The 26,438-nt window shown below is 38.8% G+C and overlaps 1 protein-coding gene across 8 annotated transcripts in view; it reads right to left on the bottom strand.

The window, feature by feature from the left end:
- Positions 1-5,269: 5,269 nt before the first annotated feature.
- LOC124271384 (short transient receptor potential channel 6-like) overlaps positions 5,270-26,438 on the bottom strand; it is a 65,380-nt gene continuing 44,211 nt past the window's right edge. Inside the window, exons 8-13 of one of the 8 annotated variants that reach the window (XM_046706518.1) lie at positions 26,060-26,263; positions 23,575-23,595; positions 14,298-14,384; positions 12,125-12,194; positions 11,486-11,494; positions 5,270-6,515 (exon numbers count right to left, since the gene is read on the bottom strand). In XM_046706518.1, coding sequence (XP_046562474.1) covers positions 6,070-6,515; positions 11,486-11,494; positions 12,125-12,194; positions 14,298-14,384; positions 23,575-23,595; positions 26,060-26,263 — 837 coding nt within the window. In that variant the 3' untranslated portion in view covers positions 5,270-6,069. Of the gene's footprint in view, positions 6,516-11,485; positions 11,495-12,124; positions 12,195-14,297; positions 14,385-14,823; positions 15,596-23,574; positions 23,596-26,059; positions 26,264-26,438 lie in introns of those variants that run through there. The other 7 variants (XM_046706519.1, XM_046706521.1, XM_046706520.1 and 4 more) reach the window with 7 other exon arrangements.

Genomic DNA, 26,438 nt, shown 5'->3' with positions numbered 1-26,438 from the left:
ATCGGGTCCCAATTACGCAGATCGATTCTCATGCTGTTGATCACTGGATTGCCTGGTCCAGACTCGATTATTTACAGACCGCCGCCAGTTAATTTGACACGATGAGCCTTGCAATGAGACACCCTTACTTCATTTCCGGGTTCGAACCCAGATTCGCCTTGGTTATGGTCTTGTCAGTAGTTTGCCCAGTGGTCAAGTCCTTTGTCCTGCGTTAAATCGCTGTTCATATCAACTCATTTACGGAAGCCAATGGATCGTACTTTCTCCTAGCGTCATGTGGACCCTGAATACAATAGATCCCCGGTACCTGTCGTAAGAGTCAAGGCCACTCGCTGCATCAGCATTATATCAGCTATATAGCGACGATTGTCCTAAGAGAAAGCCTGCATTTGATCACTTCCTAACTAACTTAACCGTGAGTCATCTTGCCCCTCCGGGTTCGAATATACATGCACACCGAGCTGAATTGGAAAACACACACGTTTGGAACAACATGACATCTAACAATAAAATTAATGTAAATTTGTGCGAATACATATTCATTGATTTTCCAAACAAAAGCTGTCTACGATTTATGTATTATATATAATTTTTAAAGTTATTAATGACTGACTGACTGAGTTTGGTTTTACGCCGCTTTTAGCAATATTCCAGCAACATCACGGCGGGGGACACAAGAAATGGGCTTCACACATAGTACCCATGTGGGGATTCGAACCCGGGTCTTCGGCGTGACGAGCCAACGCTTTAACTGTTAGGCTACTCCACCGCCCCAGTTATTAGTGAAACTACTAAGTACAAATATGATACTGAGGTATTCTTTGAGTGCTACTAAGTGCAGTTCTTTTCTTATATATAATATTATTTAGATGATATATATACCCGTCAAGATCCGGGTTAGTATTGGTCTTCAGCAACCCATGCTTGTCGTAAGAGGCGATTAACGGGATCGGGTGGTCAGGCTCGCTAACTTGGTTAACACATGTCATCGGTTCCCAATTGCGCAGATCGATTCTCATGCTGTTGATCACTGGATTGTCTGGTCCAGGCGCGATTATTTACAGACTGCCGCCATATAGCTGGAGTATGTGCGGCGTAAAACTAAACTCACTCATTGTTTGTTTCATTTGGAATCATCAAACATTCCTCTACAAGGTTTCGTTTGAACATTGCTATTTATAGTCTTGTCGTAAAGGCTACTAACTCACTCACTCACTCGCTGACTCACTTACTCACATCCATCGGTTCCCAATTGCGCAGATCGATTCTCATGCTGTTGATCACTGGATTGTCTGGTCCAGACCCGATTATTTACAGACTGCCGCCATACAGTTGGAATATTGCTGAGTGCGGCGTAAAACTAAACTCACTCACTCACTCACTTGCTCCTGTATTGTGTATCTTTGCTCATGTTTAACAAACTGGATTCAATGGCCCAGAGTCGAATACATTTTGCCTGGTGAAGATGGGGCATTGCTTGCTGTGGCACATTCATTCTCTATTAAATAAATAAATAAATGAAATAAAGAAAGAAATAAATAAAAACAGCGTATGTAAGGTTAGAGCGAACAAAAACCAAGATAGCATGCATGGTTAATAAACCAGGGGAACTTGACCCCTGAGAGTTCCTTGGGCCCCCGTCCAGGCCAAGACAGAAGCACATAATGGTGTCTCCCCTGGCAAGTAAATTTGCTCGAAACGCCTCTGTTTACCCAGCATGTAATGAGTACCCGGTGGGATGAGATCGTAATTGTGCAAAGCGACTGTTAACCTTGTAACGCCCAATAATGCAGCATGGATTGTATACCTTCTTCAAGGAGATGAGGTGAGGTGAAGTGAAATTGGGTTTTAACGTCGTGCTTGAGAATATTTCGCTCATATGACGACGTGCATGCGTGTGTATGTGAATGTGCGGCTGCTTGTACTAGCCCAGACTTAAGCTAGTTTTATAGTGCTAGCCCACTGAGATACCATGCCGCAGTGAAGCGTGAATACCCCACTCAGACACATTATACTGACTCCGAGCCGACCAGTCCTTGTTGTACCCATTAATGCCGAGCGCCAGGCAGGGACCAACAAGTACCATATTTTAACGTCTCCGGGCGGAGGCTCTAACCACTACACCACGGAGGCGGTCTCAAGGAGATGAGAATGACAATTGACTGCACAGTGATCTGGACCCATAGACGGAGTAACAATGAGGCGCTTTGGCCATGCATTGACACATATATTTTGCGTTTTGTTGCAATACAAATGTTACTTCTAGAAACTAAAGGGGTGGTGGGGTAGCCTAGTGGTTAAAGCGTTTTCTGGTCACGCCGAAGTCCCGGGTTCGATTCCCCACATGGGTACAATGTGTGAAGACCATTTCTGGTGTCCCTCGCCGAATTGCTGGAATATTGCTAAAAACGGCTTAAAACTAAGCTCACTTACTAACTCACTCACTCTAGAAACTATGACACTAGGACATAAATCTTTGTTTTACAGAACAGAATCACAACAACTAGATTTGAAAAGACCTTTTATTGCCGATGCAGTATGTGACCTAGTATACTGGAGTACCATAGCCAGCTACAAGACAGTTCAATCTACCAGCTGCATGATAACTAATAACATATATGGTAAAATACACATGATCAACCGCGATCTACAAAACCGATAGATTAAATGGCTTTCATGTTCAGAAACATATCACCTGAAGGTAGTTCAGCGTCTGATAGATGGTCCAGATATTATGTACAGACGACAGGATGATGCCATGCTCTCGAAAACCAATCTGCTTAAACCTACACGCATTGTTACAGCGTTCACGTGTACATGCTGTGTTTAGTCCAGGGTAGCCGTATGGATAAAGCTATTGTCCATCGCATGAAATGACTGGTTTCTATTCTGTACCTGGTTACAATGTGTCCCCTGCCCCGTAATTGGTTAAATATTGTGGAAATTCTATCTGACATTTTCTTTACGATCCTTGAAATATGTTCATTCCAGACACTGGGTATTGAGTTAGATCCCCTATTAAAACATATTCCAGTTCCAAGATATATTTTTAGAATTGAAAAATTGTACTGTGATGTATAAGGTATTTAACCAAGGTCCAAGGCAGATATTGGACATTACTGACATGCTTATATTTGCTATTTATCTTGAATAACAAGCCTTTTAAAGTAATGGACTCTTAAAGATCCGGGTTAGAATTGACCTTCAGCAACCTATGCTTGTGGTAAGCTCAGGAGGTCATGCTGGCTGACTTGGTTGACAAATGTCTTCGTATCCCAGTTGTGTAGATCGATGGTCATTGCCTTGATCACTGATTGTCTGGTCCAGAATCGATTATTTACAAACCGCGCCATATACATATATATGTAGCTGGAATATTGCTGAGTGCGGCGTTAAAAAACAATCAAACCAAACTTAAAATAATGGCCAAATATGATCTATGCAGTCGTGTACTGATCAGCAGATTTGGTTTTCTAGAGTATATAATAGAATCATGAATAATAAGTTCGAAGTAATGTTCACTTGTATATATGTACAATATCCCAACGGAAATAGACCAAACATTTTCCAGAGTAACACACACACGGGGTTAATGGTTAAACTATGAACAATAAAGCTTGACAGTTGCATAGTCCATAACTGATAACATATCCTTGAGCAGAATCACATAAAATCGATACACGAATAGATGCAATTTTAGCAGTGTAGTGGTAAACAAGACCAGAGGATATATTAATAAACACGCTTCAAAACGAGTACATGTATGACATTGATATTGACAAAATCACGGCAAAGTGTATCAACAATATATCTGACAATAGAAATACTGACCTTTATAAATTTGTGAACATGAAATCAACACGTTTAACTTTATCTTTTAAATTAAAAGAAACCTTTAAGTTTGAATGTCACAATAAAATAACAAAGAAATCGTATATTTGTGTGTAATATCAATTTCTATCTTGACACGTTCTCTGGAGGTGAAATGTCAGAAGCAAACAAGCAGCCATCAAAGCCCGGAGGGCTGTATCTAATGTTAAGGCACGGAGTATTGAAATGTGTGGTATAATGGCACCATTTGCCGATTTCCCCTGTGGATTTCCAGGAATCTGGGTACACGGACGATGGCAGTAACGGCACCAAAATGTTACAATGGAACCAAGAGGTTGACGTGGAAGCATATGTTATTTTAATGATGAAATAACGTAGGATTTTTAGAATATAGACTTCATATCGAAAGCAAATGCTTTTTTAATTTTGAAATAACATAGTTGTTTTTGTTTTCAAATATAGACTCAATATCGAGAGACACAACGCTTTTAGAAATTACCTCCCTTCACTTTAAATACCACGATATTTTATAAAATAAGACTATGAAGATCACATTCTATGTCACAAACATAAGCAAATACTCTGTATTTTCTGTTATTTGTTTTGGGGTTTAAAAGTGAAACTTGAAAAGTAGCAATGTATGTGTCGTAATGTAGAGGATTCTTTCTTAATGATAAATTTTGAGTCTCCCTTTACTTGTATTGCTAGTATTTTCTGTCTTATTCATAAGTTTGCCTTTTACGCTTAGTGGAATTCAATTCGGTGAGTAACCGATAGACAATCGAATGTTCCGACATCAACACAGGACCTTCCCTTATCACACAAACATTCTGTCACTTCCCCGTCCTCACATCATTTAATAATATCAAAAATACCATCTCTGTCAATTTTATACTGCGTCTTGTAATATGTTAGGCCATATAAAAATATTCCTGTTTCTCACTACCGCCAGATCCAAAAATTCGACCCGACCCTAAGATTTTTTTTACTTTTTAACACAAGAGAAATTAAATTTCCACACAAATCAGTGGGTTTTGGACCTAAAATAAAATAAAATCTAAAAATATATTTTTTTTAAAAACGTCATGAGAAACAAGAATATTTTTTATGTGGCCTTACTGGCTTCCGGTTTCCAGGTTTGGTGCCGTTAGAGCCCGAAACCTTTGTACTTCTTTTTCTTGGGTTAGTAAGTGTGAAATACATCAGACGTATCAGAATACAATCAGAACAAAAAATCCTAATTTGTGTGACACAACGTGAAAAATATATTATTATTTGACTTGAAATTTCTTCTATTTAAACAATTCATTCTAGTTTTTGCTATGTATCCAGTTACTTAAAACTCTGCAATTTGGCTACTCTTACTTCATTTTACTATTTTTACTTCATTGAAAATCACCTGGCATTATCGCTTATGTTAAGGGGTAAAATGTACATAAAACGTGTATAACAATGATATTGTCATAAACAACACAACACATATAGAATGTACAGTATTTGTGCATAAAATAAAATTATTTTGATCATATAATCAGCCTTAGTTAAACATTGAAAGTTATAATGCTTGAGAAAAGGAATTGAAAACATATACTATATATCCGCTTAAAGTGGTAAAACCTTTTAGTTGTGCAATGTTGACTGAACATCTCATCACTGGTGTAGGCGCACATTGGCTTACCATTAGAAATACCAGAGAGCTACAAAAGTATCGGATATGTGAACACTTCTAACAGAAATAGCTACACATATTTTCATATTACAATGCAAACGTATTGGGGATTATGTCTTTAATTTGTGTTGCCTTAACTCCATAAGTGTTTACGTTTTCCATAATTTAGTATCTCTCTCCTGTTCTTTGTTTGGTCAAGAACAGAGCAATTGAATTGATGGTCTATTACAGACGAAAAACCACTCGAAGGATGTAATGCATTTAAATGTCCGCAGAAGGATCATGAAGACTTAGCAACGGATACTTAAAGATTTCCACATAATCTTAGTAATGTGAGCTTAACATCTATGAACTACTATGAGTTTAAATAAAATTGAGTCTACCCATGCGGAGAACTAAACTGTGCAAGAACTGTCTGAAAGAGAACTACTATAATAAATTGTCAAATAACGCCTTATCGGAAGAAAATTACATCCAGTCCCAAAACACTCTAGAGTCCGATTCCTCGAAATAACTTTGTAACATCAGTCTACGGCTGTTCTATGTCCTGTAAACCACAGCAACATAATCTATTCATCGTGTCCAGTTCTACGGGGTCTCTGTTGCCCTGATGCTCTTCTAGCAGCTTCATCCGCTGCGTGTAGTGCTTCTAAATCAGCCACACGATCAGCCACCCGTCTTCTGCTATCGTCGAGTCGACGCAGCACTTCCCGTAGTTGCTCTTCCCAGATTCGTATAACTTCGATTCTTTCTGCTTCCATGCGGGACAGAAGCTCCAGTTTGGCTTGATCCAGCATATGGACAAACCTATCAACTTCCAGTTCCCTCTTTCGGCCTTCGTCCTTGATCAGGGTTGTGTGTTCCACCTGGAGCTTCACGATGTCGCCTTCGCCTTCCTGGACGTTGTTCACGTTGCTTTCAACATTCGTGACACGAGAATAGAGCTCCTCTATCTTCTTCTCGATCTTGGAGGTCACCCTTTCGATCAGTTTCCGCAACATATCGTCAGAGGCATCTGAAAGAAACAGTTAAATGGCAATGCAGGTAAAATCTGTTATCAAAGGCCAATCATACTAACATATACTACCCATGAAAGGTTTAGACTCACTAGTGTAAATGTAGCCACTTACTTCAGTCAACTGTTCTAAAGTTGATTTTGCAGAATATTCCATTCAGTTTAATGGTACTGTTTACACGTGAAGTAATGTATTGTAAAACAAATTCGTAACGTTGAAAAGATTATTGTCATGTGTTCAGTAAATGATGAAAATCAGTGAAATTTGGCGAATTCTTAACAAAACTTTCCACCAAAACGCAGCTGTTCACATGAATGATATTTACACATGTTTTTTTAGCAATTTGATGCATGATCCTCGTACAATTCATCTGCATAAAGTTTGCATTTGGTTCCCCCAAGTTAGTGGAGAAATTCATCTTCGATGTAACCATATATACATACATAACATATAGTGAGTGCTTTAGGTGACTATAAACTTTTGATGGGTAGTATAGTACCCTCAGTTGGTGCAGTTTACACTCATATTGATACACATGCATTTTGAAAAGATTTTGTTAAAAACATAGAAATGAATTTACAATCTACAATCGTACAATCGATTCTGTTTTGAGCCAAGGTTTGTCTAGAAAGGGTATTGTGGCTTTTGCTTTATTTAGAATATAATAATTGTTTGTTTCTTAATTGGCATATTGATAAAAGACTAATGCAAGTTAATCCACTACATATTTACTTATCATTAAAATAATAATATTTTCAGGTTATATTCAATAACTTTTTCGGCTGTACCAATAAATATAGTTTGATTTTGTCTCCTGTTCTCAAGTTTGTAAAATACATGAAGGTAAAGTAATAAAGATATCAGGGTGTGGCCACGTTTAATATGATCACATGTCATCCGTTCGGTCATTGACAAAGAACAGTTTCAGCAAAAGCTGGTGACAATAACACAACCCATACCAACTAGGCGCGTAGCAAGCCAATTTTATTCGTGTAAACCCTATAGATTGCAAAGCTTTATATTTAAATAGAATTGAGGGCTTGTCCAACCTTTTTAGCAACAATCATGTGTAAGCCCGGGCTTTTTTTCGTAATGGTAGCTTCGCCCCTGCCAACACATTCCCATGCTTCTTAATTTCTGAGGGCAGTGGGGTTGCATTGTCGTGAAAGCGTTCATGCCGAAAGCTTCAGTAACCCACATGGTTACAATGCCTGAAACCCAGTTCCTGTGTTTCCACCACCGCCGATAAATAGCTGTAATACTGCTGAAATCCGCGTAAAACCATACTCACTCACTCATAATTTCTCAAGTAAGCAAGTTCAATTTATGCAGCGATCAATACCAAGATTTGCCTTCAGCGCTAAACATAATAATATCAGTTACAGTTATGATATCATATTTCAAGTTTTATTGAAACAATGTTCTTTAGAGCTAAACATACATGGCGTGGTTCTATGCAGGTGCATATAATTGTCCCAGACCTTTTCTTGTGACTACCTGTGCTCTTAGTACATTCAAAGCTAAGACATCTATTCAAAAGGCTACTGGAAAATAGAACTGTGTTGAAGGCAAGGTCATTTAATATGGCAGTGATGGTGTTTTTGTATGCAAACAACCTTCTTTAAAGAATCCATAGAATGAAATGTGATTGTGACTGTGTATGACTTGCGGATGTCCGCCTACAGTGACTTTAAGTGCATCGTTAACATAGACATGCATCCCGTCCATGATTGGACGTTTTCCTCACAGCATAACAGTGCATATATGTTTGATATTATTGCGCATGCCAATGACCTCAGTCCCAAATGTGTTCCGTTACAGTGTGTGTTGGTGCTGTTTATTGACATGCGCCAGTTGTCATAGGAATTATCCACAATACGCCCAGTGCCATTCGTATTAGGCTGGTTATTTTCTAAAACTGCACATCTAGTAAAAAACTTACCGTGACGGTCCATAAATTAGACAAAGGAGCATTTTAAGACTCTCTTTTGGATGCCCTTAATAGTAAGGGACATAAATAAAACATACGCGTTTTTCAAGACACTCGATTGAATGTCCTTTATAGTGATGGACAAAAACGGTCCATAGATATAAAAGGGACATTGCAAGGCATTCTTTTGGATGTCCCTATTAGTGACAGGAAACAATCGGGTCCATAAATAAACCATACGCGTATTTCAAAAAATTCCATTGAATGTCCTTTACACAGAGGGACAAAAACGGTCCATAGATATAACAAGGGCATTGCAAGGCACTCTTTTGGATGTCCTTATTAGTGACAGGAAGCAACCGGTCCATTAATATACCATACGTGTATTTGAAGACATTCCACTGAATGTCCTTTATAGTGATGGACACAAACGGTCCATAAATATAACAGGGGCATTGCAAGGCACTCCTTTAGATGTCCCTAATAATGACAGGGAACAACAGGTCCATAAATATACCATTAAAATAAGTTGGGGATATTCCATTTTGCGAGCATACCACTAGCCAATGCCAATGCATATAAGAAAAAGTAATATATATCCATTCAGATGAAACATTTCCAAAGGAATGGAATAAATTGTCTCATTTTCCCTTAATTTCTCTTCATCATCTGTTTCCGCCTTGGCGTCATCATTTGTATTTTATCAATCTTGTAAATCCAATATCACCCTACTTTTTAGAATGGTATAATACATACATGTATTTTAAGACACGCTTGTGAATATCCTTAATATTGGGTAATTGAGTTTCGTTTCAGTCCTCTTGGAACAGTATTCAAGTTAAATCAGGGTGTGTCACCATTACGAGGGACGAAGGCCCTTAGTGTAGGTGAATTAGTATGGTGCTTTGTATGAACGAGCACTGGTGTGGTGCTTAAACACCTAGAAACATTATCGGGTTTAACCTGGATTCGAACACGATCATATGTTTCCGGCCTGCTCAGTGAACTAAATTCTGAATCCTTAATAAAACCTTAGGTCATTTGCAAACCGTGTGTGATCTCTTTGCATCTTTTGTTATGTAATGAATGTAGGTACATGAGTTGTTATGAGACATTATTCAAGTGATCTTGTCAATCACATTTGTACCACGAGCTGTTACCTCGATAATGTTTGCTCATTTTCTAACTACCCGTGAAGATCCAGGTTAGAACTGATCTTCAGTGACCCATGCTTGTTGTAAGAGGCGACTAACGGGATTGTGAGCTCAGGCTCACTGACTTGGTTGACACATGTCATCGTATCCCAACTGCGTAGAGTGATGATCATGCTGTTGATCACTGGATTGTCTGGTTCAGACTCGATTATTTACAGACCGCCGCCATATAGCTGGAATATTGCTGAGTGCGGCGTTAAACTAAACTCGCTCACTCACTCATGACTACTATCAAACATTTGTGTAAGACAGTGTCATTAACAGAATCTATATATTTTTTGGAATACTTGTAAATAGAAAACATACGGATTTACAGGGTTGAATAAAACATAATTCACACATGACATATATGTATACACCGTAACTTACCCGGATGCACTTAATAACCAGTCACTCTATGGGATTCTATGCAACTACTCCGGCCATTATTGACAACATTAAATCAGGTGAGTGATCTCCCCTTAACATCACCGAATTTACCGAATTTCAAGTAAGTTTTATCCCTCTATGGCCACCCAAACTGAATGTTAACTTCAAATATTACGTATCAAACGTTAGAAAAAATCCCCTGTGTTCCAAAAGACATCATAAAACGATTCACTGATCGAATGAAATCGATATAAAGGGAGGTAACTCTTCTGGCATATCGTGCATGGAAGGGCATCAAGCGAACATGGAACGATTACTCGTTTGCTAGGCACTGTTTTGGCAAGCAATTAACCATTCGTGCCATTCAGAATAACTCGTAGAGTCTTCCGGAAGGGCACGAGTGGTTCTGAATGGGCAAGAAGCTGTGCATGTATATGTCTAATACATACCAAATACCAAATGGATGTGCATAAATTGTCCTCCGCAGCTATGCACAGGCCTGGAATAAATGTGCATTAACATGCCCCTGAGGTAACGGTTCCACAAAGAGAGAAAGATGCGAACACATGGTTTCGTCCCCGATATTCAGTAATCAGTTCATGTAATCATCAATGCTATTTTGTCCTTTTACGTCACAAGGAAACTATTTTGTCTCGAAACAGAAACTAGTTTTTATTTTGCGTTGACATTTCACATCTGGTCCTCAGAAAATTAAGATAAATCAAGATACACTTTCCATGAGTTATATTGAGCACCCATGACATTGATGAAAATTTGCAGAACCTGTTATCGTGGAACGACGACTTTAGTTTCAGTGTTTCCAGATCATTGTGGGGAACCGATTTCCATATACCGGTATTGACTATCATTGAGTGATTTTCTTTGCGTTCATTTCCAAAATGAATGTGTGATCAAATGTTTACAAAGTACTCCATGTTCATACCAGTAACAAAGTACGAATTACGAGTACTTTTCTTACGACATTGTGATACGTTAACAGATTCTTTATATTCTTGTTTGTTAATTTTTGTACAATAAGACATCGTTAGCTCGAACTGTATTAACTGATAAATGGTAAGAGATGAAGTTACCTTAGCGGCTTCTTAAACAGAGTAATTGCAGCCCTATACACTGCTCTTGGTCCTAAAAGCTATGATCATCGATCATCGTAAGATGACTTAGCGCAAGTATACTTTGGTAGAACCCCATCGGGTACCATGACCCCTTCTGATGCTTAAAACTCATACATGCGTACTAGTTGACTGAACTCGGGTTGTGCTTTGTTTTATGTAATGTTTAATGGACGAGTTGTTGTATTCGGTCAACGCCATAAAACTGTTGTCGTTCGATGCCACGAAAACAGTGCTGCATCGCATCTTTCTCATGTTTGTGAAACTGTGTCCGGATGCTATTCCCATAACTACTGTCTACCTCACTGCTTCTTCGATATACTAACCGTGTGGTGCTGGAAGTCAAATAATTGAAACGTTGATAATCAGGCAAATTAAATAATATATGTAAAATATGGCATGTTGTAAAAGTAGACCAAGAAATCTTTACAAATGTATTCGAGAAAACCGCAACCAGAATTAGACACAGTATAATATTGCTGTGCTAATCTATTGTTTTCTAAAAAGTCTAAAAAATCATAGTAGATTGTTCTGATGTAACAGCCATGTTGTCCATCAATAAACAAACAAGAAGTTCAATTCAGTGTTTCGTATATTCAGACGCCAAATAAGATGACGGCGTCTATGGTAAAATGCCAAATGCCAAACTGACCTTTGGAAAGTTTTACTTGTCTTCAAGAGCTTGTTGTTATACAATTTAATTTCAAAGGTGGATTTCACAATCAGAACACAACACAGGGCATGCTTACAACTGATAATAATCAGAACATTCATTTGACAAAACTAAATGTTTCTACAGAAAGGATTTTGTAAGGTTACTATGGAAAAATGAGAGAAAGTCATAAATCTATCTAAGAAAGCTATAATAATCCCTTTCGTTCATAAAAGGTGAGTATGGATTTATAACTTATTTGGAAGTATTGGATTCTGATGTGATGTTGTGGATGTATTCGTTTGTGACTCACCGTCATCCCCTTCACTTCTCTGTCTCTCAACATCTCTTGTGTAGCGTCTGATTAGGATACAGTACAGGTCCTGTGGAATAAGCAGTCCATGAAACATTGCGGACCACATAGTGACAAACTTCTCACAAAACACCATGCTCAAACAACATCCATTATTCAGCTAACAGAAAACCGAACGGCGTGTATTTCTTAATCCTTTTTAATACATGGATAGCGAAAATGTTGGCCAGAACGAGTGATCAAACGAACCCCCAAATAGTCTTTTTTCATTGGTCTCACTTCACTGCGATTTCACTTCCATGCGGTCTCTGATAGTTCGCTTCTCTACAGATAGTTAAACGTTACATAAATGTAGAAGCTGAGCTTGCATTTCGCACAGTTTACAACAATTTTCAAGCTTTTGTCTATCAAGACGGTGTCTGTGCAGGTGGAATAACACAGATTAATGATCACGAATCATTTTAGATATACAGACATCCCCATCAGTAGTGAAGTGTACCGATCAATGTTTTTCTGGATAATCAGGGTCTGGCCTAAGTCTGGTTCACGATGGTTGCACCCATTACATTTGTATTCCTATTCAATGTGTGTTAATATATGAAGGTTCCAATATTAACAATATCCCTTTGTTTAAAAATGATAGTCACTTTGAGCTGAAATCAGCACCAAATTGTATTTGTTATAATTGTAATTCTTTCCAACATTTTATAAGGAGGATGGTCTAATGTCAAACATCAGTACATGTGACTACCAGGAAAATACATTCGATACTCCTCGTACATGTTAAAAGTTAGTGTCATCGTGTTTACATGTATCGCATTATGCATTATAGAAGAATAGGTAACAGGTATTTTCTTAAATTTGACAACATCCAAAATTGCAAATTCTGTTTTTCCAAGCTATTGCTGTGGTTACACTACACATATTGTAATGAAATTATTATCACTTTTATAATCTATTAAAGATAAATCCAGTTTGAAAGAGACGGGAGGTTTTAGTTTTCACCCTTTTAAACGTAAACAAGCTCCCAAAGATAATAAGATTAAATGGAAAATTTCAGTGGTGGTATATAGTTTTGAGTTTATCATATATGAAACAAGTCGTACAACTTTACTGACTAAGTAAGTGAGTTTGGTTTTACGCCACTTTTAGCAATTTTCCAGCAATACCATGCCGAGGGACATCAGACATGGGCTTCACACATTGAACCCATGTGGGGAATCGAACCCGGATCTTTGGCGTGACCAGCGAACGCTTTAACCACTAGGTTACCTCACCGCCCCAATACAGCTTTAGACGCAGACCGTGTGGGTGGGCCGTGCTAGACATGTTAAAAACTTTGTATGTTCTTGCCAAATATATGTTCGTATGTTCAAGGCCAGCATTTAAGCAATTTGCAATGAAATACTAACGTCACTATGATAAAGTTTACTTTTTATTATTCAAAAGTTGATAAAACAGAAATACATGTTCAGTTGTACACCTATACCACAATATGTCAGACCGCCTCCGTGGTGTAGTGGTTAGAGCGTCCGCCCGGAGAGCGGAAGGTCGCGGGTTCGATCCCCGTCATACCAAAATACGTTAAAATATGGTACTTGGTGGTCCCTGCCTGGCGCTCGGCATCAATGGGTACAACAAGGACTGGTCGGCTCGGAGTCAGTATAATGTGTCTGAGTGGGGTATTCATGCTTCACTGCGGCATGGTATCTCAGTGGGCTAGCACTATAAAACCAGCTTAAGTCTAGGCTGGTACAAGCAGCCGCACATACACATACGCACGCATGCACGTCGTCATATGAGCGAAATATTCTCAAGCACGACGTAAAACCCAATTTCACCTCACCTCACCACAATATGTCAATGCATTTACTGTACAAACGAGAACTCTCCATATGTTTCCGAACAATTCCTGACAAACAGGGTAAAAACTATTCAAGCAGATAATTAAATCGTTAACCTTACTCATGTTTTGCAATTCACCATCGTCATTACATGAGTAATCAGTCATGAAATGCTTATAGAAAACACGTTTACTAATGTAATATACAGAAATGTAATATTGATGGCCATTTTATTCCATCACTCATATATTGGATTGTATTTCACAACTACGTACTGTGTGACGTCAAATGGCTCATGTTACCATGGCGATGCCTGTTTCCATTCTTACCTGTCTGTTATGTTGCTTCATGGAGCTGACCGAACATTCGCTTTTTGTATCACTTTTGTCGATATTGGATAACTCAAGGTCACTTGTCTGAAAGGTTATAAGACATGCAACAGGGGCGAAAGTGGAGGAACCATTCACCATATGCAAAAATATCATTCACCATATGCAATGATACTATTATCATTCACCGTATGCAATGACATTATATATCATTCACCATATGCAATAATAGTATTATCATTCACCGTATGCAATAATATATATCATTCACCATATGCAATAATAGTATCATTCACCGTATGCAATAATGGCATTATCAATCACCATGTGCAATAATATAGCTATCACTCACCATATGCAATAATAGAACATCAATCACCATATGCAACAATGATATATACTGGACGAAAATAGTTAGGGATATATGTAAATTTTGAAATAATGAATAATGAGCTACATGTATTTATTCATTGACACACTGATAAAATATTAATCATAAAAATACCAATATCCCTAACTTTTCTTGTCCAGTATATAATAACCATTCAACATAAGCAACAATATTTTGGTCATTCAGATATGCAAAATATACCGCCGGTCAATGAAAATATACATTGATGACTGATGGTGGCTTAAATGATACAAACAAGAAACGGGTATTCAATAGTGATGCATTTCAAATGGGTAACAGAGTTGTGATTTCGATCTTAGGCTTGTTATGTTTTGTCGACTCTTCTTCAATGAAGTACGTTTTGTTAACGTTTGTAAAGCTTTTACACATATTATTTTCATTTGTATATTTTCATTTGCCCGACAGTTTATATCAGTATTATCATACATTCATATGGTGCTGTAAACAGTTTATAATTCATGACATGCACAAATTGTATTAGAATTCACAATGTACAAGACATGCATGATCATATAGTCGACATATTTGTGTCTACAAATACAGTTTTAAGAAAATGTTGTGCCTCATATCTTTAACCATATTAATTTTTGTACCGAAACATACTCAGAAACATGTTCTTACATATCTTAAACGAAATCTTTTTTAATTGTCTGTCCATCTTAAATAGATTTACGTAAACAATATATTCCTGAATGTTACCTCTCCAAGTCACCTACTGTAGCATTTAAACAATTCCTGTCTACTTATGACAACTGTTTCAACTTAAAACTATCACAATACATTTACAATGCATGTCTAAGCGTGATATTCTGTTAAAATCATCTCTCTATTCAAGCTCTATATGATTGTATAATGCATGTAACTTCGATGTTAATGGGCCGGAGGCCTGAAATACAATAAACACGTAATCTTTGACCTGAATCTAGGCTAGGAAAACTACAATCGTACACTTTGAATTGAAGCTAAGCTACAATCAAAATACGCAATCTTTGACCTGAATCTAGGCTAGCTAAACTACAATCGTACACTTTGAATTAAAGTTAGGCGTTCTCTTTGACCTGACGCTTAGCTAGAAAAACCACAATCGTACACCTTGAATTAAAGCTAGGTTTCAATAAACACCCGTTCTCTTTGACCTAAAGTTTGGCTAGAAAAACTACAATCGTACACTTTGAATTGAAGCTAGGCTTCAATAAACACCCGTTCTCTTTGACCTAAAGTTTGGCTAGAAAAACTACAATAGTACACTTTGAATTGAAGCTAGGCTACAATCAAAACACATAATCTTTAAGCAAGATCTATGCTAGAAAAACTACAAAAGTACACTTGAATTAAAGCCAGGCTTCAATAAACACCCGTTCTCTTTGACCTGAAGCTTGGCTAGATTAACTACAATCGTACACTTTGAATTAAAGCTAGGCTTCAATAAACACCCGCTCTCTTTGACCTGAAATTTGGCTAGAAAAGCTACAATCGTACACTTTGAATTAAAGCTAGGCTTCAATAAACACCCGTTCTCTTTGACCTGAAGCTTGACTAAAAAAACTACAATCGTACACTTTGAATTAAAGCTAGGCTTCAATAAACACCCGTTCTCTTTGATCTGAAGCTTGGCTAGAAAAACTACAATCGTACACTTTGAATTGAAGCTAGGCTACAAACAAAAAACATAATCTTTAACCAAGATCTATGCTAGAAAAGCTACAATAGTACACTTTGAATTGAAGTTAGGCTACAATCAAACACTCAATCTTCGACCTACATCTAGGCCAGCAAATCAAAACACCAATACTCGATGACTGAAAGCTAGGCTAGCACATAGTACATCCTCTATTCTAAATGATTCAACTGTACACCGATTTAGAATGTCCACCAATGAATTAACGGTACATATAATATTCCTGTCACAACAGTCATTCACAAATTGATTCCAAAGTATGTCACAACTATAGTCCCAATCACGCAGTATCATGAAGAACAATCAATGGGCCTACCAATGAGTGAACAGAATATATCCAGGCATTGCATTCATCAACTCAGTGTTGCCCTTATATAACCGCCGACGGTCGAGCAATCTGAATCCGTGGAGCAGCTTGGTGGACAGTTTCTGACTAATTGATCTGTTTAACGTGCGGCGCCTTTGTGGCGGCATGGAATCCCAGTGAAATATAGACAAGGAACCCAGTTGACAGACTGTGGTAAACTGCGTGTGTGAAACTAAAAGTGTTACAAATAGCGGCATGATGTTATTTTTGATCACATCGTTTTCCCATGGAGCGTTTTCACTGTGATAATTATTAGGACAAATTCCTTCAAATGACACGCGTCTTTCACACACGAGTTTCGCATCACGAACAAACGGGTTTGTCTGTACGGCTTATTTGAACACCATGTACATCACTTCTCTCAAAATACCAACACTTTATCGTCATTGCCTACGCCACATACTTCACTGAATCAACACCGTTCCTCCCACAATATCAGTAGTGCATCGGTATCACAACACCGGCACCGCATCATATCCCCTCTCCCAAAATACCAGCACTGCATGTATATAGTCCTCCCACAATACCTGCACTGCAAGTATATCGTCCTCCCAAAATACCAGCACTGCATCTATATCGTCCTCCCACAATACCAGCACTGCATCTATATCGTCCTCCCACAATACCAGCACTGCATCTATATCGTCCCTCCCACAATACCAGCACTGTATCAATATCCCCCTCCAACAATACCAGCACTGCATCTATATCGTCCTCCCACAATACCAGCACTGCATCTATATCCCCCTCCCACAATACCAGCACTGTATCAATATCCCCCTCCAACAATACCAGCACTGCATCTATATCGTCCTCCCACAATACCAACACTGCATCTATATCCCTCCCACAATACCAGCACTGCATCTATATCCCTCTCCCACAATACCAGCACTGCATCTATATCGTCCTCCCACAATACCAGCACTAAATCTATATCTTCCTTCCCACAATACCAGCACTGCATGTATATCCCCCTCCCACAATACCAGCACTGCATCTATATCGTCCTCCCACAATACCAGCACTAAATCTATATCGCCCTCCGCACAGTACCAGCAGTAATTGTTCATCGCCTTCCCACAATAACATCACTGAATCTATATCGCCCTTCCCACAATACAAGCAATGCATCTTCATTGTCCCGCCCACAAGACCAGCATTAACTCTACACCGTCCATCCCACAATACCAACAATGTATCTCCATTGACCGTAGCACATTACCAGCATTAAATCTATATTGTCCCTCCCACAATATCAGCTCTGCATCTATGGCGCTAATCCCACAATACCAGCAATGTATCTATATCGCCCATCCATCAATACCAGAACTAATTCTCCATCGTCTATGCCAAAATACGGGCACTGCATCTATATCGTCCTCCCTCAAAACTTGCAATGTATCAACATCGCCCCTCCTTCAATACGGGCACTTCATCTACATCGTCCCTCCCACAATATCAGCTCTGCATCTATGGCGCTAATCCTACAATACCAGCACTAAATCTATATCGTCCATCCCACAATATCAGCTCTGCATCTATGGCGCTAATCCCACAATACCAGCAATGTATCTATATCGCCCATCCATCAATACCAGAACTAATTCTCCATCGTCTATGCCACAATACGGGCACTGCATCTATATCGTCCCCCAACAATACTAGCAATGTATGACCATCGCCCCTCCCACAATACCAGCATAAAATCTATGTTCCCGTCTCGCAATACCCGCACTGCATATATATCGTCCTCCCACAATACCAGCACTGCATCTATATCGTCCTCCCACAATACCAGCACTGCATCTATATCGTCCTCCCACAATACCAGCACTGCATCTATATCCTCCCTCCCACAATACCAGCACTGCATCTATGGCTCTAATCCTACAATACGGGCACTGCATCTATATTGTCCCCCCACAATACCAGCAATGTATGATCATCGCCCCTCCAACAAAACCAGCATTATATCTATATTCCCGTCTCGCAATACCCGCACAAATTCTACATCGTCAGTTCCACAAAAGCAGCAGAACATCTACACCGCCAATGCTTCAATTAGAGCACTCTACCAACATATCCCTGCCCACGCCTCTACTTAAACATATACGACAACAACACCGCGCCACACTACAACATCTCTCAGGTACGTTATTGCAGGCGACATGTGTTGCCAAGTACCACAGTCGCCTACCATCAATCAACAGGAATCAATCAGTTTCGTCAAACTGACAAAGTCTTCTTCCCAACTAAATCGATTAACTCTCATCTCACTTCAACGGCAAACACAAAACCACTTTTATCCCCATATATCTAAATTATTGATTCGGCCTATCAAAGCATAGCTATTGTTCAAAATTCGATCCGATTACGATAGTTTTAGCAGAACCTTCAGCCCGGATATGTATCACATGCATTTCAATATCCTGTTGTTGACGCAACTCAAGCCTAGACACTGTAACTTCAGTCTGTAGCACAAATAATTTCCTTTATTACGTATATATGGCCATGAGGCCAACAGTACAACATGTGTAAAACAGTAAGGTAAAGACATGCAGATCTTATTACAATAGATACGATTATGTGTTCAGAGATTTTTGTTTCGATCGAAGTACAAACACTTTGTTAAGAAAGATACAAAGTCTTAATAGTGTATTCTTATCGCTTGTTCTCATCAATTCAATAAACATTTGGACATGAGGGTAATTACGACAGTATTCAGGTAAATATTTAGCACGATACTCATTGTAAAGAGGACATACTAATGTAATATGGAATTCATCTTCTAGTTCAGTCACACAGGAACTACAAAACGCAGTTTCATAGTTTTTGGAGTATCTACACGAATTAACATTAAAATCATGTACATTACAACGAAGTTTTGTCAAACATCTCCGTAAATCTTTTGAAGTAATAGTTACAAGATATTTTTCAAAAAAAAATAGTCAGTCTTTATGGTTGAATAGAACGTCAAGGATTCGGAAAAAGCTATATATTGATGCCACTCTTGATAATAAATATCTTTGCAACGCTGTTTAAAATTCTCCAGAAAACATTTCTCGTTACCAACATCTTGTGCTATCCATACATAACCGAAACCGTATCTAAATAATAACATTCTCACTTTTGATACCCAGTTCTCATCCCCATTATCATCTAGTCTTTTTAACATTTCATAACATTTCTTTGTATATCTGTATGGCGGTTGCCGTAAAATCCTCATCCAAAACGACAGAAGGCTAATATAGGCATATATTTCAATAGGATAACGACCGCATTCTGCCAGTGCGGCTTTACTTGATGCCCTAGAACCAATCTGTAATACATATTTACAAAAACTTGAATGAACCTTTTCAACTTGTTTACGTTTTTCCCATCCCCAAAGCTCAGCCCCATATAAAAGCATAGGCTTAATCTTGCCATCAAACAGCTTGAATGCTGCCTCATTTGGCAGATTTTGTATTTTGTTGATAAAACGTTTAATTGGGTAGAGTGCCTTTTCTGCTTGTTGGGAAAGTGTCTCACATGCTTTTGAAAACATGTTTCTGCTGGAGTAATACTTAATCCCCATTTCTTACAGTATCTTACCAAAATATCTTTTTTTTTTCGAGATTGATAACAGAATCTGCAAATATAGCTACATCATCAGCAAAAAGCAATATTGATAATGTTTTTAGGGATTCATAAAAAAATATGCCACTGTCGTCAGATTTCATTATTTCATTTACAAGTTCATCAATATACATTATAAATAATACTGGTGACAATATACAACCTTGTCTCACTCCACATGATGTATTGAACATGCCAGTCATAGTTGTTTTACTACACCGAAATGAAGCCTTAACGTTCTTGTAAATATTTGTTAAAAGTTTATGGACTTTACCATGAATACCTCCTTGCAACAACAAGTAGAGCAATTTGCTCCTGTTTACTGAATCAAACGCTTTTTGGAAATCTACAAATATACAATAGAATTTACCTATTACCTCATTATTTAAAATACTCTGAGGAATTCTACAAAACAGACAAAAGTTAGTCTCAGCGCTAATGTTGTTTTCTACAACGGTACCCAGCAATGTATCTAAATGTCCCATCCGACAATACCAGCAGTGCATCTATATCGTCCCTCCCACAATAACAGCACTGCATCTATATCGTCCCTCCCACAACACCAGCACTGCATCAATATAAGGTCAGAATGTTAATTTAGGGAAATTCTACTAAACCACAACAGTGCTATCAACCTAAAGCCATGCCAATTCCACTTTTGTACTGGAGTCCAAAGTTCCAGCCATATAAAATACGAAAATCCTGGATCCAGCAAATGTCCCCAACATTAAGCATAACCGTTAAGACAATAAAGGATTGACAAGATACAGGAATCAAGTGGAATCACGAATATGTAATTTCACAATTTGTGTTAACTCTTTACTAATGTCTCTCTTCATGAAATCGGAATATTTGCTCAGAATACTGGATTTGCAAACTGAAAACAAGGGAGATTGGCCAAGTAGTATAACTCTACTTTATGAATGACCTGATATCCTTCAAAAATAGAAAAATAGTCCTTTCGAACTACAAACAAAACAAAGGAACATTCTTGTCTGTTGAGTGAGTGAGTGAATGACTTTAGCCACTTTTAGCAATATATAGCAATATCACGGCAGGGGACACCAGAAATGTGGGGAATCGAACCCGAGTCTTCCATTTGACGAACGATCCGCCCCATTGTCTGTTGGACGTTCAGATATATACATAAACATTAAGAATGAAAAGATCTCTCCACAGCAGTGATGAAGTGGGGGATGACTTCAGTCTTCCGATATTCAACATAATGTCGAGCAATATTCCAACAGTTCCAGCTTTGTCATATTCCATAACAAACAGTAGGTACAGTTGACTTTTGAAAAGTTGAATTCATGCCTCTTTCCTACATTCTTCCGGAAGAACTGTTGTCCAAAATGTTCCTTACCAAATTTCGGATATGTGTAAATGTTATTTATAGGGATGTAATATATTTAGCTTGATTCATCGGTTAACGCGATATGATATTCACTTTCATTTAGAAAGAGGTTTGCGTATCTTCAGTCACTGGGTTAAGTGACAATGGATCGACGTCAGCTTGTGGCCAAAAGTTGCATGCAAAGTTGAAAAACGTCCGGTCACATTTGAATTGATTTAATCATATCCATTGTCCTTCAAAGACTGTGTGTTAATTATTATGGGTAATCGGGTATTTGAAGGATGAGGACTATATTTATGGATATACAACTTCTTTATTCTGTATAGGCGACGTTTCGACATAGATTCTAATGTCGTTGTCAAGCAAGTTGTCGTTGTCATCACTTGCTTGACAACGACATTAGAATCTATGTCGAAACGTCGCCTATACAGAATAAAGAAGTTGTATATCCATAAAAATAGTCCTCATCATTCATCTACCCAACTTCTAGAATGCCAATCAAACAAATCGGGTATTTGGTGGTATATTTGTTGGACCCAGCAATATATATCCTTTCGTGCGGATTGGAATGGAACTTTGGAATCCAATGCAAATGAGAAATGGACATGTCAAAGGTAGATACTGACTGGACCTTTTCCAGTGAACATACTGGCCTTATTTGTGACATTATGTTACATGTACAACGTTCTTTGATGGAATAAGCATGTAATGACAGTTATATACAACGAATGTAGAATATAAGGAATTTTCAGTGGCAGCAGCTACTAACCTTCTATATACAGACTTTAGGAAAGCTAACAGCGGGCTTGGACAGTAAGGGTTTATTCAAATTCAGCTTCTAATTCTTGAGTCCATGCATTCTACTGGTGGTTTTGTGTACCGTTTCTTAAGGAGATATTAGGCGTGGAAATTTGTCACTATGTTGAAAACAGATAAAGGATCATCATCACAACGATCTTGGATTCAAACCCGGTCACCAGTGGACCTGGGCACGGCTCAGCACCTCCAGGGTGACTAACACACTGATAGCATGGCGCTAACTCCCATCACAGTCAGCAGGAATTAAACATAATTAGTGGTCATATTGTACATTGTTATACCATATAGCATAATTTCCACCAATTAATGTCTATTAGTGCATGTCATGATAAGCCCAAACGGCTGTGACATAGCAGCTAACGACCAAATCCCATTCGAGATGTATTGTATCAAATTCCTAATGTATGTGTATGGACAAAACTGTGGCAAAAGTGGGTATTTACCAGAAAATTGGCATTTCTACAAAATTACCATCAATTATCTTTGCACTCACTGTTTTAGCGGTTCCATTACTGGACGTGGCATCATCAAACGTTTTCAGTGGGTGGTTATTTTTCGCCTTCTTTACCCTTGCTAAATGCATTTTTCAAGTCTTTTCAAAGATCATCTAAGCTACAACGTACTAACGAATCATATCGTTTAAATGCCCTTTTCTAACATAATTTACCACATCTTAGGAACACGGTACAAATGTATTCAATATAGACCAAAGAGGCAAAAGTACGGTTATTTGGAAAAACCAAATGAAACAATATTATGAGGGAAGTTGAAAAAAACACCAAAAACAATCTCCTTGGCGGGCAAATATTCATAAATCAAACACCCATAAAATTGTTCACGGCCAGCATGTGCAAAATATAAAATGTAATGTAAGAATATTTTAAGCAATATGCCTGGCAAATACTCATGGATTAATGGTATATGCATAGCAAAGACTTGTGGGTAAACCTACTCCCGAAAATTGGGAAGTAGTTGGGTTTGGGTTTAAGTAAGATTGATTCCCGTAACCAAAAACATAATGTACTGTACCTCGTCAAATGAGTGGTAATCCTGGAATGATACGCCATATATAATACCCACTGTCAACTATCACCAGTATCAGAAGCATTTAACACTCATCAAGACTAATCACAGTCTGCAGGTTACTGGGTCTCCTAATTACGTGTATTAACGCATGAAGTGTGGGGAAAAAAATGAACTAGTTTATTTCACAGCTGAGTATATACATCACGAACGCACGACACACTCTGACATTGCCTCTCCAACATGAATACATTCAGTCTCGAGTCGGTACTGTGACTCGTCTCTCTGACAGGTGAGAGATGGAGCAACGCATTTGGGGTGAGAGAAAGGAAGATTGTAAAGATTGCAAGAGTGATAGAAGGTGAATGTGAGAGCCAATGCGGAAGAGGGAGGTTTCTTCTCATTCGTTTTCACTCTAGATACTCCACCATTCTATCAGTCATTTCTCCATGTATCCACTTTGACCCCTGCTCAGCTCTGCAACTTTCTCCATCTTCCTCCCTGTCTTCTGTTCCATACAGACCGTCACGCAATGTCTTTCTGTTCTTCGTCAACCCACAGTTTCTCATTCACCCTGTTGCTCTCTCTCTCACACACACTCTCTCTTAGTCTCGCTCTCAGTTTCTATCTCTCTCTCACACTCGCTCTCTCCCTTTCTCTTCCTGTCACGTGAAGATCCGGGTTAGAATTGGTATTCAGCAATCCATGCTTGTTGTAAGAGGCGACTAACGGGATCGGGTGGTCAGGCTCGCTGACTTGGTTGGCACTTGTGATCGTATCCAAAATGAGTATAACGATGCTCAAGCTGTTGATCACTGATCAACAGGATTGTCTCTGCCCATATAGCTGGAATATTGCTGAGTGCGGCGTTAAACAACAACAAACAAACGCTCTCACTTTGATGCTCTCTCTCCATTTTCTCTCGCCCTTACTCTCCCTATTTTTCTCTCCTCTCTCTCTCTCTCTCTCTCTCTCTCTCTCTCTCTCTCTCCTGCTCTCTCTCTCGCTCTCTCTCTCTCTGCTCTCTCTCTCTCTGCTCTCTCTCTCCTGCTCTCTCTCTCTCCTGCTCTCTCTCTCTCTCTCTCTCTCCTGCTCTCTCACTCTCTGTCTCTCTCTCTCTCTCTCCTGCTCTCTCTCATCTGTGGCTGGGGCCGAGGAATCTCCCATACCGAACATACTCCAAGTCAGGGTGGATATAGTGGCCTCAAACCTAGATTAAAAACACGTATGTCAAACAGAGTACAGAGTTAAACTAAGTATTTGAATAACCTGAAAAACTTGGTTCAAACGCAACCAATTTCAAGTGAATTTCATGTGATTATCACTTGATACAGCATGTAGACCCATGACAGATGTTTTTTGCTCTCCCCCCTCCTCTCTCTCTCTCTCTCTCTCTCTCTCTCTCTCTCTCTCTCTCTCTCTCTCTCTCTCTCTCTCTCTCTCTCTCTCTCTCTCTCTCTCTCTCTCTCTCTCTCTCTCTCTCTCTCTCTCTCTCCATCCCTCAGTTGGTCTACCTTTCCTCGCAGTACAATTTTACACAGATGGTTTTAAGTCTAAACATTACGTTGCGTAACCAACATATGCATTTAGTCTTGATGAGCAAATAATACATTGTGATCAATTGCTGTACAAATAAAAAAAATCAAATAAAATAATAATAAAAAAAATTGCTGTACATTTAGTGCACGACAACACACACATAATCAAATCGCATCTAGCAACATGCAGGCTGTACAAGTGCAGTGAGCTTGTGGATATGTGCGTAGGTGATGCCACACAAAGCTCTGTGGATTGCGTGCATTAAGCTAGATCAAAAGTGACACATGAGGACAATACTCCTGCTTTACTTTGTCTTGATACATTCTTACCAGCACTGACTTGACACTTAGAACTGATCATTGTTCTTGATTGCCAGTGTCTATTTCTATATTAAACGAAGACATATTTCACAAACTAAAGAAGTAACGGTAATTGAAAAGGGAATGAAATATGCATACATGTGGCCTATCATCTGACTTGGGATTTTCTATACAAGTTTATAAGACGTAGATTTTACCAAAAAGGCTTTTGTGGTAAATGATATGATTTTCAAGACAAGTTGAAGGATAGAACAGGATACATTTGACCAGTGAGGCTAAAATTTACGACAGGGGCTTGGTTTGTCTGTGCAAGCAGACGTTTATGAGAGGGTAGATTGCACCAAACAGTCAAGTATTTACAATATGTGCTTTTGTCTCCATATTGATAATAATAATAAATATTCTATTGTCTGTAATAAACAAAGTACATAAGGAGAAGATTATAAATGGCCTTAGACAGCCAGAATCAGGAATTGCAGACCATGCGGCAAATTACAAACTACAGTTCAATTCACGTTATAACTGTTCCATAGAGTAGATCAGAAGTCCTTTGCGAACAACTTTGACATGGAGGAAGTGATGCGTCATGGCTACTTCCGGCCGGGGCCCGCCCACTGGAACACCGTACTCACCTGAACAGCAGCATATTTAAATGTCTTGGGTTCCGGCTCCGGTTTCTTGGCGCAGGAACAGGAGGAGAAGCAGTACCGGAAGCAGTTGACAATGCTCTTGGGGCTTGGGATGACGTTGAATGGCGGCGGGACGGGACTTCCGGGTTCAATGAAGGTCAACCACAACTCAGTACGGGCAAACTTCCACTCCACATCACTCACGCCCTGGAATAGTAGTGAAAACCATGGCATATATTGTGTCATACGTTTGATCTATACATAGAAATGTGAATGGCGATTTCACACACCAGAAGCCCAGCCATTACGATGTAGGTAATTCCCTTTCTGGCTTTAGATTGCGTTTGGTCTAATAAGGTTTGATTAGAGGCTGTCCGGTGCA

The sequence above is a fragment of the Haliotis rubra genome, unplaced genomic scaffold, assembly GCF_003918875.1.
Source record: "Haliotis rubra isolate DU_JTF1 unplaced genomic scaffold, ASM391887v1 Scf16, whole genome shotgun sequence".
Taxonomy (NCBI): Eukaryota; Metazoa; Mollusca; class Gastropoda; order Lepetellida; family Haliotidae; genus Haliotis; species Haliotis rubra.
Note: the sequence above shows the minus strand (reverse complement) of the source record. Positions and strands in the feature narration are given on the sequence as shown.